The 15008-nt window shown below is 37.4% G+C and overlaps 1 protein-coding gene across 2 annotated transcripts in view; it reads right to left on the bottom strand.

Annotated features, from left to right (window-relative positions):
* The window catches only part of btaf1 (BTAF1 RNA polymerase II, B-TFIID transcription factor-associated), a 132361-nt gene that overhangs the window by 19814 nt on the left and 97539 nt on the right, over positions 1–15008 (bottom strand). For both annotated transcript variants that reach the window (XM_060841932.1, XM_060841931.1), the window contains exons 25-31: positions 10236–10384; positions 6398–6550; positions 6084–6205; positions 5811–5978; positions 3969–4046; positions 3693–3822; positions 2204–2345 (exon numbers count right to left, since the gene is read on the bottom strand). In XM_060841932.1, the coding sequence (XP_060697915.1) occupies positions 2204–2345; positions 3693–3822; positions 3969–4046; positions 5811–5978; positions 6084–6205; positions 6398–6550; positions 10236–10384 (942 nt within the window). The remainder of the gene's footprint in view (positions 1–2203; positions 2346–3692; positions 3823–3968; positions 4047–5810; positions 5979–6083; positions 6206–6397; positions 6551–10235; positions 10385–15008) is intronic.

The following is a 15008-nucleotide window of genomic DNA, read 5'->3' on the forward strand; positions in this document are numbered from 1 at the left end:
GCTGGAACAATTGCAACATTTAAGAGACATTTGGATGAGTATACGAATAGGGAGGGATGTGGGCCAGGTGCTGGCAGGTGGGATTAGATTGGGTTGGGATATCTGGTCGGCATGGACGGGTTGGACCGAATGGTCTGTTTTTATGCTGTACATCTCTATGACTCTATGATTGGCATATTTATAAAAACTGAAGTGCTGCTAAGATGCTCCAAGTTCACTTGCGACCTCTACTGGTCTTTATTAGAACATTTACCATTATGTATCAAGAAAAGGTTGGAGGCATTGGATACTTCAAAGGCTATGCCCTGATAATATCTGGCAATAGTACTAAAGATATGTGATTTAGAACGTATCACACTCTTAGCCAAGCTGTTCCAGTACAGCTACAACACTGGCATCTACTCATCAATGCAGAAAGTTGTCCAGCTATGTCCTGTACACAAAAAGCAGAACTAATTCAATCAGACTGAATACCTCCCCATTCCTGATGAAGGGCTTTTGCCCGAAACGTCGTATTTCCTGTTCCTTGGATGCTGCCTGACCTGCTGCGCTCTAACCAGCAACACATTTTCAGCTACCTCCCCATCAGTCTATTCTTGATCATCAGTAAGCTGTCATCAGTGTCATCAAGTAGCATCTGCTCACCAATAATCCGCTTCCTGATGCCCAGTTTGGATTCTGCCAGGGCCATTCAGCTCCTGACTTCATTACAGCACTGGGTGAAACATGGACAAAAGAGTTGAATTCCAGAGGTGGAGTGACAGTAACATGCCTTGATATTAAGGCCACATTTGACTGGGTATGACATCAAGCAACCTAGCAAATCTGATGGCAATGGAAATCAGGGAGCAAACTCTACGATGGTTAGAGATATATCTGACACATAAGAAGGTGGTTATGGTTGCTGAACGTCAGTCAGTCATCTCAGCTCCAGGACATCTCTGTTGAGTTTCTCAGGATAGTGTCCCAGGCTCAACCATCGCCAGCTGTTTCATCAATGACTTTTGCTCTATCACAAGGTCAGAAGTAGTGATATTCGCTGATGATTGCACAACGTTCAGCACCATTTGTAACTCCTGAGGTACTGAACCAGTATCCAAATGCAGCAAGGCATGAACATATCCAGACCTGGGCTGAAAAGCAGCAAGTAACATTTGTACCACACAGATCCCTGGCAGTGACTATTAGCAATAAAAAGACAAATTAATCACTGTCCATTGACAGTCAATGGCCTTACTATCAAAAACCTCAACATCAACAGTGACCACAAACTCAAATGGATTCACCATACAACTATAGGGGCTACAAGGCCAAGTCAGAGACTCGGGGGAAAAACCACAAAGAATCGCGGAAGAAATTGCTGGAAAGGCTCAGCAGGTCTGGCAGCATCTGTAGAGAGAAATCAGAATTAATGTATTCGGTTCGGGCACAAGTCAAGAGTGTGATGAAATACTCCCCACTTGCCTGGATGAGTGCAGCTCCAACAACGCTCAAACCCCAGATTAAAGTAGTTCACCTGACTGGCACCACATCCACAAACACTCAGTAGCTACAATGTGCGCTATCTGCAAGATACACTGCAGGAATTCAAAAAATCCTTAGCACCTACCAAAACCAAAACCAAATTCATCTAGAATGACAAGGGCAGTAGATACCTGTAAGGTCTCTCCAAGTGCTTATTATACAATTTTACAATTAATTTTCCTCCATTAATGTTTCAATGTCTCAGTCTGTCACCTTGAAATTGGAAACACATTTTTTGCATGGAGACAGAAATTATGCAAAACCTGAACCAAGAATTGAAAACATGGAAGGTAACTTCTCATATAAAGTGTACTCGCATATTTTACCCATTATCTGAGCAACTGGAAGATAATGTAGCAAATTACCTGAACAGATTCTGCACTGCAATACCTCATTTTGATAAACTAGTAACAAAATATAGTCATAGAACAATAAAGCACAGAAAGAGAGCATTTGGACCAATGTGCATGGTCTTTGATAGAGCTATTCAATCAATTTACCTCCCTATCTTTACTTTGTTGGCTCTAAATAATTTCCTTCAAATATGTTCCCAATTCTCTTACCTACTTTTATTTAATCTGCTTTCAGGTACAGTATTCCAGATCTGTGAGAATTAGTTGCAAATTATGTATTGCTATGCATCACATTTACATTAAATTAGGCTTTCAAACCTGCTTACCTGCTTCCTGCTCCCGTGAAGAACTTCTTGCATCTCTACTAGCTAATATTGGTTTTCCATAACGAGCTGCAAATTGCCGCTCGGTACCCAAAAATCCTGGCATTAGGAAATCAAATAGTGACCACAATTCCAGCACATTGTTCTGCATTAAGACAAATTGATTTTAAAATTGTGGATTGTACGCTTATAAAGGGTTTTCAACAATTCAAAGTGATTTTAAGCATATACTTCTGAAAAATTTAAAGAGATTAAATAACATTCTAAATGGTACAGAAAGAAATGCTGTTCAGTGATTACAATACAAGATTGCACACCAAACCAGTTTTATCTATCTGAAAAAGACTGACACATTTCATATGACTTAATCTTACAAGTTGTTTCTGCAAAACTGTGTGATGATACCCAATACTAACAGGCTTCATCTGAGTGACAATCAGCTATTCTTAAGAACATTGCTATTTTGGATTGGAGCAACATCATGTGCAGATATCCAGCATCAACATGTTACATTCTCGTGATAAGCAGCTATTCTTAAGAAAGTTGGTACATTGGTTTGTCATCATAAAACAAAAGCTAGAATATGTCTGCCTAGTTTTTATTAATCAAAATGGAATGATCTCAATGTAGTGAGGAGCACGTTTAGCTCGAGACGAGTGACATCTACATCTAATTTGCATACCTGAACAGCTAATCATAATGACCGAAGCATTACCAAAACAGTTGACATCTCCAACAGCAATTCAATCACGTTTGTGTACAAATAAGAAGTTTACCAATTGATATAGAAACGTTAGGTGAAAGGACTAAAACTTGGCAGACAGAGTTTGGTGCAGATAAGTATGAAGTTATCCACTTTGGTCAGAAAAATAGAAAGGCAACATTTATCAAAATAGTGAGTAACTTCAGATTGTTTTAGTGCAGAGGGACAGGGGTGTCCTTGTGCATGAATTGCAAACGTTTTAAGATATGCGAAAGGTAACAGAGAGGTAAGAATGGACATTGGACCTAAAGGCTAAAGTAGTAATGGGGAACAAAATAAAATGGCAGAGGAACTGAATAGGTACTTTACATCATCTAACTGTTTATATCTTACTTGATCTACAATATTTTGTTGGGCATTTTCTGATTTTGCAGGCTGTGCTGGAATCTGTGCACTGCAAGTTTATGTTGTAGTCTCCAACTCTTTACCCATGGAATTAAGTTTAAACCTTTGAATATTTTGTTCTGTACAGATTGAATTATCTTGGGTATAGTACACAGTCATGTCATACACTTCATACAAAACATTCTGACAGGCCCTCTGTTAGCCTGATGACGACGACTATCTGGTCTCAATCTGTCTCTGCATAAATCTCACATCTTTACAGTCAATGACACATTTCACTAAGTGCATCTGACAACAAATTTCCTCTCAAGGACCTGAACATTTTGTAGACAGCATTTTGTACCATTGTTACATAGAAAACAATTTAACTACACCTACAAGTACCTGTATTGGGGTTCCAGATAGAATCAACCTGTAGCTTGCAGTTAGTTGTTTAACTGCCTTTGATAATTTTGTCTTGCCATTTTTGATGACATGACCTTCATCAAGAATACAATAGTTCCACTTAATATTCCTGAAAACAAAGGAAAATCATGCTAAACATTCATTTCTTTTGGAATATAAGCTACTGAAAATGAATCCAAATTTAAATACCAGAATAAATCAGAGCACAACTTCGTAAAAATACAACAGAATATTTACTGTTGAGCATACACTTACTTGAAAAAGTCAATGTCATTTCGAACAACATCATATGATGCCACAACAAGATTGTGTTTTTTCACAAGGTGCTGCAATCTGAAACCCAAGATACAATGCAAAATCATATTAATACAAACATTGTAAAATGTACTAAGTCACAATCCAACATCAGAAAATATGAAATTTGCATTCATTTATATTTGGTAATCCATAAGAGATAAAGTCTCATCTGTGTTGTTAGTTGATTCCTGTGATGATACGGCTCATTTAACAAGGTTATATTGCCCTTGTTTTTTTTTTAAAGAGGGGTTGCAAAGGCATTGGTTCCAAAATGGCTGACAGAAACTGTCTAAGTCAACAATCAGAGGAGGCCTTCAGGATTTTTAAAAAACAGCTGTACAATGAAAGAGGGAGTGGCCAGTTCCCCCAGTTCTTTTTTTTCTAGTTTGGTTTAGTTTTACCAGGCAGTCAAAGAAACTGTTGGAGACCCTAGGGAAGTAGCTACAGTAAAAGAAAAATTCCATGTTTCAACAGAGGTCTTAACTGAACTTTCTCTTTGAAAATGCTCCTGCCTGAAAAACCTTTTGCCAAGGAGTGTGTTCATAGGATGTTGCAGAGTTTGGAACAGCTTTGTTAAATTATGATATTATGTTGGTTGCATTATCAAATAAGTTGTTATTCTAAATTCTGCTGTCTTTTGTTCATGTTTCATCCGTAATGTTTACATAAATTCTATTTTGTTTAGAGCTGAGTGGTTTGACCAGCTGCATCACTCCTGTAATATTCACATTACACCTGCCTTAAAAAAAAGAGTTAGAGTCTGGGCTACCTTCGCAAAATGTTTTGAAGGTGGGTCTAGCCCAGTCCATGACAGATCATAACTTCTTAAATTTTTTTTTTAAGGCAGTTGTAAAGTAGATATTTGGGAGTGAAGCAGCTGGTCAAATCATTCAGTTATAAACAAAAAATAATTTATTTAAACATTATGGATGAAATACAAACAAAAGACAACAGAATTTAGAATAACTTATCATTTTTGATAACCCAACCAACACGATATCACAACTTAATGAAGCTGTTCCAATCCCTGCAACATCCCATAAACACACCCTGCAGAAATAGGTAAATTCAAATACAGGTTCTTATACACAGGAGTGTTTTCGGAGAGAAAAGTCAGGCAAGACCTCTGTTGAATCATGGAACCTTTTTTTCACTGTAGCTGCTTCTCTAGGTCTCCAGCAGCCTTCTGACTGCCTGCTAAAACTAAATCAATCTAGAAAAAACCTGAACTGGGAAAACTGGTCAATCCCCTTTCATTGCACAATGTTTTTTTAAAAAAAACCTGAAGGCCTCCTTGAATTGTTGACTTAAGGCAGTTTCTGTCAGCCATTTCTGTACTACTGCCTTTACAATCCACTGCCTTTAAAAACAAATCAAAAAACAACACAACCTCGTTAAAGGGGCAGCATTGTCATAATTCCATAAGCTTGCCTCAGCAATTGAATCTATGAAGGTGAAATGAATGGAATTCATCAATTATATTGTTGGAAGTTCAACTTAAAAATAATACTAATCAGAAGGCGAAGAAATAGAGAGTAATGGAACCACCAATTGGTGATAAAGGAGGAAGATGAAATGCATCAGAACTTTGCCACTGCTTTACACGAACATGTTTTCGACTCAGCATGAAGCCTAACATAGCAGCAAATTTTGCTTTGTTCAGATCTTATTAGAAATAAGTAAGTGAAATGGGAGCAAATCTGTGTTTAGATTTATGCAGATAACAAATGTGTAACTTCAAAAACATTATATGAATTAATTATCATTATAGTTCAGTTTTGGCGGCTGAAAAAACCTTACCTAGCCCTCTCAGTGGGAGGTCCTGTATAGTGCAACGGATGCAATATTTCTCTAGAACAGAATTTCTCTACTTCATCAATCCAGTGGCCTGTTAGTGTTGGAGGACATACTACTAAAGAAGGTAAAGGTGAACAGTCTTCTGCCTGAGTTTTTGTGTATTCCTGAACCCTGTAGAAATACAGAAGTAAGTCATTATACAACTAGTTTTCATCCCCCTCCAAAGTAACAACAAAATTTTAACAAAGCTGCAGTAAATTATTTCCATAATATTACCTGAGGTAATGATCTCCTGCAAGAATGCATATTGATTGCAAAGTTTTTCCCAGTCCCATATCATCACAAAGAATGCCATGGAGCTTGTATTTATTCAGAAATGCCAACCAATTTACACCATCCTTTAGGAACAAAACAATAATTTAAAGGACAAACAAGATTCTGGTTCATAACTTTTCTTACTAAAATGATTACTATTAATCTTTTTAGTAGTTCATGGCCTAAATTTTGAAATTCATATTTCTTTACCTTTAGAAATAAACATATGAACCGTATTCTCAAAAATGATATTTGGCAACATAGAAATTACTTACCTGCTGATATTTTCTAAGTTCAGCCTTGATAGAAACAGGAATTTTATAATTTTCTAATTTCGTCCCGTCTAATAACTGTTCCAAAAAGTGGCGCTCTCGTGCTTTCTGTTTAATCAGTTCTTCTGACATATGAGGAGGATCTGGAATGCCAGACTACAAAATCGAAAGTGTTTTAGAACTGATGTCATGTTTACAATATTGCAAAGATCACTTTTATTCCAAATCTCATAGGGAAAGGTCATTAAATATGCAGAATCAGAACTTAAGAGATCATATCTATCTGCAGAGAACCAAAAAAGCTGAGCTTCTCTTGAAAAGTGAAAGCAGTTGTGGTACCTGTGGTTTTCAAAATTACAAATGATTTTTACAGTGCAGCGCCACATGCAGTGAGGAACAATACAGAAGCTGCAATATAGTCTCTATGCTACCAAGAAATTATATAGGACACAGAGATAAAAACTTCTTTAACTAGAGAAAGGTAAGAAAGTGGAACTTAATTAGCACAGGGAGTACTTGTAGCAAATAATAAAGATGCATAGGAGATGTTAGATAAGAATATCAGGGAGAAAGAAATGGAGAATCATACTTGTAGAGTTACACAAAGAAGAATGGGAAAAGATTCAAAGCCAGCGTAAATTGGTTGTAGACTGGGTGGATTGAATGGCTTTTTGTCCGCCCTGCTAAGCATTTGAATGTCATTCTATGGTGTTGTCTTACAGAACAAACTTTATATGGTTAGCATAATGCATGCTATGGTGTAGGTTACAAGTCTGATTGAGCCCTCACAGTACCCACAATGGCATCTGCACCAACTTCTCCAGCCAGTTTGATAACAAGTTAGTGGGGAGGTAGTTTTCTATCAAAAGGTGAGAAGGAATGAAAATTCAGAATGAGTTACCTTGAATATTTTATACACACATTTTAAGAAATCATGACCCCAAGTAAAAATACTGGCCTATAACTTTGAAAAAGAAATCCAGGAGGATGACTGTTGTCAAAAATGGAATATTCATTCTGGTACATTAAGAATCATTTTCAAGACTGGAGTTATAGTTAAGTAATTTTTGTGAGTTCAATGCAAATAGAAGACTACTTTGCTTGGATTATATTATGATATTTGGGAAATTATAAATTGAACTGAGCCAAGTGAGTAAAGCTTCAAAACAAAAAAGGAAATCATATCTTACTAATGTATTAGAGTTTTTGAGAAATCTCAGCCAGAGTGGATAGAGGGGAACCAGTAGATGCATTTTATTTGGAATTCCAGAAAGCGTTCGACAAGGTACCTCAATAAAGGTTAAACAACCGTTTTGGAGATAGTATATTGACGTGGATACAGAATTGGCCCATGTACAGGAAACAATTAAAAGGTTAAGTAAGTGGGTCAAAAGTTGACAAATTGAGTACAATGTGGAAAAACATGAAGTTGTTCAATCTGGAGGGAGAATGCAAGAACAGAGTATTATTTAAATGGTGAAAAACTGCAAAAAGATATAGCATAAAGGCACGGGGGTGGGGGAGGTGTGTGCTTGTGGACTGAAACAGAAAGCTAGCACAAAAGTGCAGCAGGTAATCAGAAAAGCTAATGGGATGTTGGCTCTTATTTCAGGGGTTGGAGCATAACAGTAGGGAAGTTTTGCTGCAACTGTACAAGGTGCTGGTGAAACCACATCTGGAGTACTGTGAACATCTTTTTTCCCCTTATCTAAGGGAAGATGTTAATTCATTGTTTCGAAAGACAAGAGGTGATCTCATTTAAACATTTAAGGTTCTTAAGGGGCTTGACACGACAAATGCTGAGAAGATATTTCCCATCATGAAGAGTGTAGGACCAGAGGCATAGCCCCAGAATAAAGGGGTGTCAATTTAAGACTATGATGAGGAGGAATTTCTTTGAGAAAGTTGAGTGTCTTTGAAATTCCTTGCTATAGAAAGATATGGGGTCAGAGTCCTTGTGTATATTTAAGGCAGAGAGATAGATTCTTCAGTATGGGAAATCAAGGGTTATGGGGAAAGGGTAGGAAAGTGGACGGGAGGAACGATGAATCAGTCATAATCCTCTGGAATGGTGAAGCCATTTGACTTGAGGGGCCGGATTGCTTACTGCTCTTTCTGTTTCTTATGATCTTATGACTGAAACTGGAGAACTTAATAACAGAAAGGCCAAAGGCCTTCCACTAATTTTACCAGCCGGAGAATTTAAAGACAGGAACTCAGGACAAAATTAATTGGAGAAGTAAGAGCTAATGAAGACATTTATACCAACTTTCATTTAAGGTAAATTGGATTACAAGAATCTGATTGAATTACTAATAACTAGGAGTGTTAATGAGGATAGTGCAGTTGAAGTGATGCACATCACCAAGTAACATTTTAAAAGCCAGAAGTTCACATAAGATACTGATTAGAAAAATTAAAGCCTGTAGAATGAAAGACTGTGACGATTTGCACACAGAATTAGCTAAGGGAGAGAAGCAGTGCATAAAGAGGTAAATGCTTGCTTTTCAGCTTTTCCAGACAGGAGGAATATGCACAAATTGCATTCTCCAGTGATTGATATTTCAACCACTGAACTTTTTGATATATACTCATGATCAGACTTAGGTATAAAGGACAATTTCAAAGTTCGCAAATGACACAAAATTCAAGAATTAATACTTCAGATATAAACCAGTTGTGACATGTGCAAGCAATCGAACATGAAATCTAATGCAGAGAATAGAAAGTGATGTATTTGGTTGGAAGAAGGAGGAGAAGCAATATAATCTAAGTGGTACAATTTTGACGAGAGTGCAGGAACAGAGATCTGGAGCAATATGTACATATATCTTTAAAGGTAGCAGGACATGTTGAGAGACTATTAATTATTAGTGTTGGATTAAGTAATAGGGGAAAAAAGTACTAAAACAGCGAAGTTATGTTAAACCTTCAACACCGGTTAGACCTTAAGTGGAGTGATTTTTCAATTCTGCATACTACACTTTCGGAAATATGTCGAGACCTTAGACAGGGTGCAGAAGAGATTTACTAGAATATAGTCCTCCATCCCTGCTTTCATTTACACAGAGAGAGAAGAAGCTCTTCTGCTTAAAGTAAAGATAGAATTTTGTTCAATCTCTTGAGCAGCTTTATTCTTTCAAAGATAAACGGTTTCTAGTCACAGAAGGATGAGTAATCAAAATCAATTTAAGATAATTGACAAAAAACAAAGAGGAGGGAACAGCAAGCTGTTGTGATCTGAAATGTACTGCATGAAAGGGTTGTTTGTGCAGATTCAACAGTTACAAGTAAAATGGAAGTGAATAAATACTTGCAGAGAAGAAGAAATAACACAGGATTGGGCAATAATCAGAAGAGTATTATTAATTGGATTGCTCTAACAAAGAGGTAATATTAGCATAAATTGATCCTTCTGCAGCCTTTCATCCTGCTTTGCAAATCAAAAATTGACAGGAATATATTAAATCGCAGTTAACACTTCTAAAATGACATGGTTTACATCCAAAACATAAAAATCACCTTCATTATACTTAAAGAAAGCAATGTTCTTGCTGTATAGTTTAAGAATTTCATTTGCAGTATTGCTTCTATTTGTAAAATGTCACACTGGTATAGCTTAATCTCTTGGCATATCTTAATGCAATATCCCATAACTCGATAAATTCACTTGAATTTAAAATAAATTAATTTGAATTCATTGTAAGGGGATACCTGATATTATTTTGGGTAACACTATTCACAAGACAGACAAGCTATACTAGACCAAGGAATCATCTTTTTTATTTGCTGCATGCAATTTCCATCAACTACTGCCAAAATTAAAACTTTTTAAGCTTACCTCGAGTGGCATTAACCTAATCAATGTTGCAAAGCATTGTGTAGCCATGAACCGCACACTATCTGTTTGGTCACTCATTCTTCCCAGCACAGGTACCACCAGCAGCACTATATAAGGGATGATATCTACATCAAGTTGCTCCATTATACCTACACATATTTTGTTAAGGAATTTTATTCTCATATAAAACAGATTACTTTTTAATAAGTCAACTATTTTTTTAAAAGAAAAAATTGTGAGGATAGTCACGATAGCTTTTGACTGACTGACTGACTTACACACACACACACAAAATCAGGAAACCCAAGAAGAACACTTTTTAAAAATCATAAATGGTAACTATAAATTTTTGGCTCATCTAATAAAATCTTCTAGAAGACTTCTTCCTTTCTAGATAACAACAGTGAAACTGTTAGAATGAACATGCAATCAATGTTGTTTTGACTGGTGGATACTTGCAGCATGATGTAAGAAACTTTGTTCTGTGAGCAGTTGGCTAAGGAGCTGGCAAGGGATGGGCAATGCCTATTTTTTGAAAGGCCAGCTGAACCACAACCTAGTCAGTAGGGGGCAGGGCCAGTGATGGGACTTTACCTAAGGATGGGAGTACTGCCTAATGAGAGCTGCTAGCCATTCAGAAACTCACAACTCTTGCATTCAGCAAAACTACTCAGGATGCAATGGTTGCTGCCATGACAGCACATGCTTTCCCACTGTTTGGGTTTTTGGATCATGAGAGACCTAGATTGCAAGTGAGTTGCGTCTGTGTTTCTATGCACTCCTCCATCCAATGCCCAGTCCCCTTGATCAGGTCCCAACTGCTTTTGATCAAGGCGACCCAATCCCTATTTGACAAGCAGCCAGCACAGTTACCTGTTGTGCAATCCTTAAGGTGATGGGACTACTTGCAGGTGATTTATCCCACTGGGGGCAGAATGAGGTTCTTAAGGGGTCCTTATTTGGTAGCAGGGCAGGAAGATTAACAATAGACCTTTCTGGTGAGAGATTAATTATGGTTGAGATAGATTCAGATATGATACCACCCTACCTGCTTGAATGCGCTCCCCACCTTTAATTCCACCCACATTGAATGTGCAAAATTCTGTCAGCACTTTAGAATTTCAGTCCTTTTACATCGATTACCTGAGCCTAGAATATAATAATTGATCCAGGAAGCAGTGGTTTTTTAAAAATCCAACAAATTAATTTTATCTCCTACAAGTATGTTGGTTCAGATGTTAAGCATAGCAACTTACAAAGAATCAAATTCAAATTCAATTTAAAAAATATAGGAAGAGTTTTAGTCTGGCAGTTTTGTGCTCACTAAGATCAGTGCCTAGAACAACAAATGTTGGCATGAGCAATGCCATATCAAGCACATCATCTTGTATGCAAGGATTCCTTTACTGTCCTAATTGCACACAATTCCAGAACACAACACACTAATGTAGGACTTCTCCCACTGGGGTTTGTAAGACTTTCGAGTAGGTGCACAAAATAACCTGATATACAAGCTGGCAGGTGAAAAAGGAGTGCATCTGTTGCCTCAGGTTGGAGCATCTAATGCAGCACCTCCTATGAGAAGCAGGCACACTCATCTCACTGACATCTATAAATAAATACTCACTTGAAAAAAAAATTAAAAAGGCACTTTACATGCAGCATTTCACATTATTAGCATTATATAATTCAGTGAATGGGATCAATGATTATTGAACACTTTGAAAAGAAGTCCTTAAACCAAAAATGTTCAAGAACCCCTAGTCCATAACACTTGCCATTTTTGACCATTTTGTACACTTGTTTTTTTACAGCTTCTGTAGAAGCAGAGTACATGGTATTGCAAAAAATGGATCCTTGGAAAAACTTGAAAAAACTGTAACAGTTTTGACACATGCTCAACAGAATCTGGTTTGAGCTCAAGAGTTATAAAAGGTTGCAAGTGCAAACCATTCTGCATTTAAATGGGTCCAGGCATGATATGTAGACAATCTATTTCAAAACTTTGACACAAGTAATTTATAAAAGGTTTTAAAGGATATTCACTGTCATAATTGCTTTGGTTAATACTTCAAATCATCAACTTGCCAAGAAGAATCTTGCTACACACTAAAACTTTGTTTTCTAACTAGGACGAATAGCAAAACACTATTAAATCTAAGTGATCACAATAGGACATAAATTGCACCAAAATTTTTAAATTAATTACCCACCATTGTCCCCTTATTGGAAATTAGCAGTGTTCTTATCCTTATTTTTGTACTATCTAAATTTATGGGAAGTGTCTTTGTCAATTACCTTGAAATCTTGTGCAATGTAAAAATAATAAGTACATAAAATTATAGATGATTTTCAGAAGACCACCACCACTGCATCAAGCCTGGGTTGGTTCCATTTTTCCCAAAGGGTCCCACTTTTCTATTCTTCCCCAATGTATATCCTCAGGTTACCAATTATTCTACAAGTGGAAATGGTTTCCCTTTTATTCCAGCAATTTTCAGCATCAGTCTGAAAGTTCTTAATGATGACTGTTTGAAAGATAATCACTCCAGCTTCCCCTGACTAACCACTTTAATGAATTTCCTCCTTCTTGAGAATTGTATTCTTAATTTTGTATTGTTTTTCCTCACTTTCCAAGAAAGAAACAACACTTCACATTTCTTGCATGAAATTTTATCAGTCATGTTTCTATTCATTTCTTCAGTCTATCATTGGACCATTGCCAGCAACTTTATGTACTTTGTTTCAATCTGAAAAGTAATTATTCACCATCATTTGTTTCTGTCAAATTTATATTATTTTTGATACTGTTCCATTAGATGGTGTGTTGGGAAAGTGGTAATGTCACTGGATCAGTAATCCAGAACTCAGAGTTAATGTTCTGGAGATCACATCAAAATCAGACAGAATCCATGAAAGAGAGCAAGTTAGCATTGATGAAGAGTCACCTAGACTCCATGTTCTGGAGACATGGGTTGAAATGTGACCATTGCAGATGGTGAAATTTGATTTCAATGAAAGATTCCTGGAGTAAAAGCTAACCTAATGGCAACCATATAGCCACTTATCAATTGCCATAAAAATCTCAGCTAATTAAAGAAAGCCCTTTAGGAAAGGAAATCAGTTTCCTCACTTGATGTAGCCTACATGTGACTCCAGACCACAGCAATGTGGTGCCTCCAGAATGGCAAGGCACTCAGTTTTATCAAATGGCTACAAGTCTAAAGATGTAACTGAATGGGCCACTTGACACTGTCCAAAATACCAAAACTGACAATAGTAGATACAACGTGGCTAACATTATGCAAGTCTCCTTAACATCATTTGGGAGGGTTGTCCCACAGGTGATTCAATCGCAGCCTGATATACACACAGATTCATGTGTTACACTCAGGTAATGTCCAAGACACCTTCTTTAACATTCTTGGGTCCCACTAGGACAGACTCAAAAATGTATAGCTGTGCTGTTACATTTGGGAAGGAATTGCCATGGGAGCCCTCAAAATCATCTCTGGACCCCACAATATCTTATGGCATCAGATCAGATATAGGCAACGAATCCTCCTCCTGATTACCACTTATTGTCCCTCCTCAGCTGATGAATCAGTACTTCACCTTGTTGACCACTATTAAGTTTGTAATTATCTGGGAACCCGGAATTATACACAAGGGAGGCACAGGTAAAACTATGATCAGGAACACTCTTTTCGATGTGCACATCTTCACAACTAATCCTTGACAGAGCCCCCTAGCTCTGTGCCTTGCAAGTCACCTGGCCAACTCTCTTAAAAGGTGACAGCACCATCATCCGTAAGAACTTAAGAACTATGAGCAGGAGTAGGCCATCTGGCCCTTCGAACCTGCTCTGCCATTCAATAAGATCATGGTTGATCTTTTCATGGCCTCAGCTCCACTTGTTTTCTCACCGTATCTCTTAATTCCTTTATTGTTCAAAAAAATCTACCTTAGCTTGAAAGTGTTTACTGAAGTAGCATCAACTACTTCACTGGGCAGAAAATTCCATACATGAACAACTCTCAATCCAGTTCTAAGTTTGCTCCGTCTAATCTTGAGGCTATGCCCTCTTGTCCTAACTTCACCTGCCAGCAGAAACATCCTCTCTACTTCTATCTTATCTATTCCCTTTATAATATTATGTGTTTCTATTAGTCGCCCCTCATTCTTCTGAATTCCAACGAATATAATCCCAGTCTACTCAATCTCTCCTCATAAACTGATCCCCTCAACTCCAGAATCAACCTAATGAACCTCCTCTATACCCCCCTCTAGTGCCAGTACATTCTTTCTCAATTAAGGAGACTAAAATTGCACACAGTACTGGAGGTGTGGCCTCACCAGCACTTTGTACAGCTGCAACATAACCTCTCTGCTTTCAAACTCAAACCCTTTAGCAATGATGTGCAAAATACCATTTGCCTTCCTAATTACTTGTTGTACCTTGAGACCAATCTTCTGTGATCGATGCACAAGGACACACAGGACCCTCTGCATTGCAGTATGCTGCAATATTTTACCATTCAAGTAATAATCCTTTTTTACTGTTACATCCCTCCCCCTTTATTTTAAAGAAATCCCATTAACCATATGTACAATCACTAAAACGATTATACAGGATTCATGGCCTACATTTGTATATAATCAGGAATGTTTACAAAAACATGGAAAACAACCATTCCCCTATACAAGTTGTTCCACCTGTAAACTACAGTGACGTTACTAGTCTCTCACGGGGATGGAGATTCCGAGATGAAT

The sequence above is a fragment of the Hemiscyllium ocellatum genome, chromosome 22, assembly GCF_020745735.1.
Source record: "Hemiscyllium ocellatum isolate sHemOce1 chromosome 22, sHemOce1.pat.X.cur, whole genome shotgun sequence".
Lineage (NCBI taxonomy): Eukaryota > Metazoa > Chordata > Chondrichthyes > Orectolobiformes > Hemiscylliidae > Hemiscyllium > Hemiscyllium ocellatum.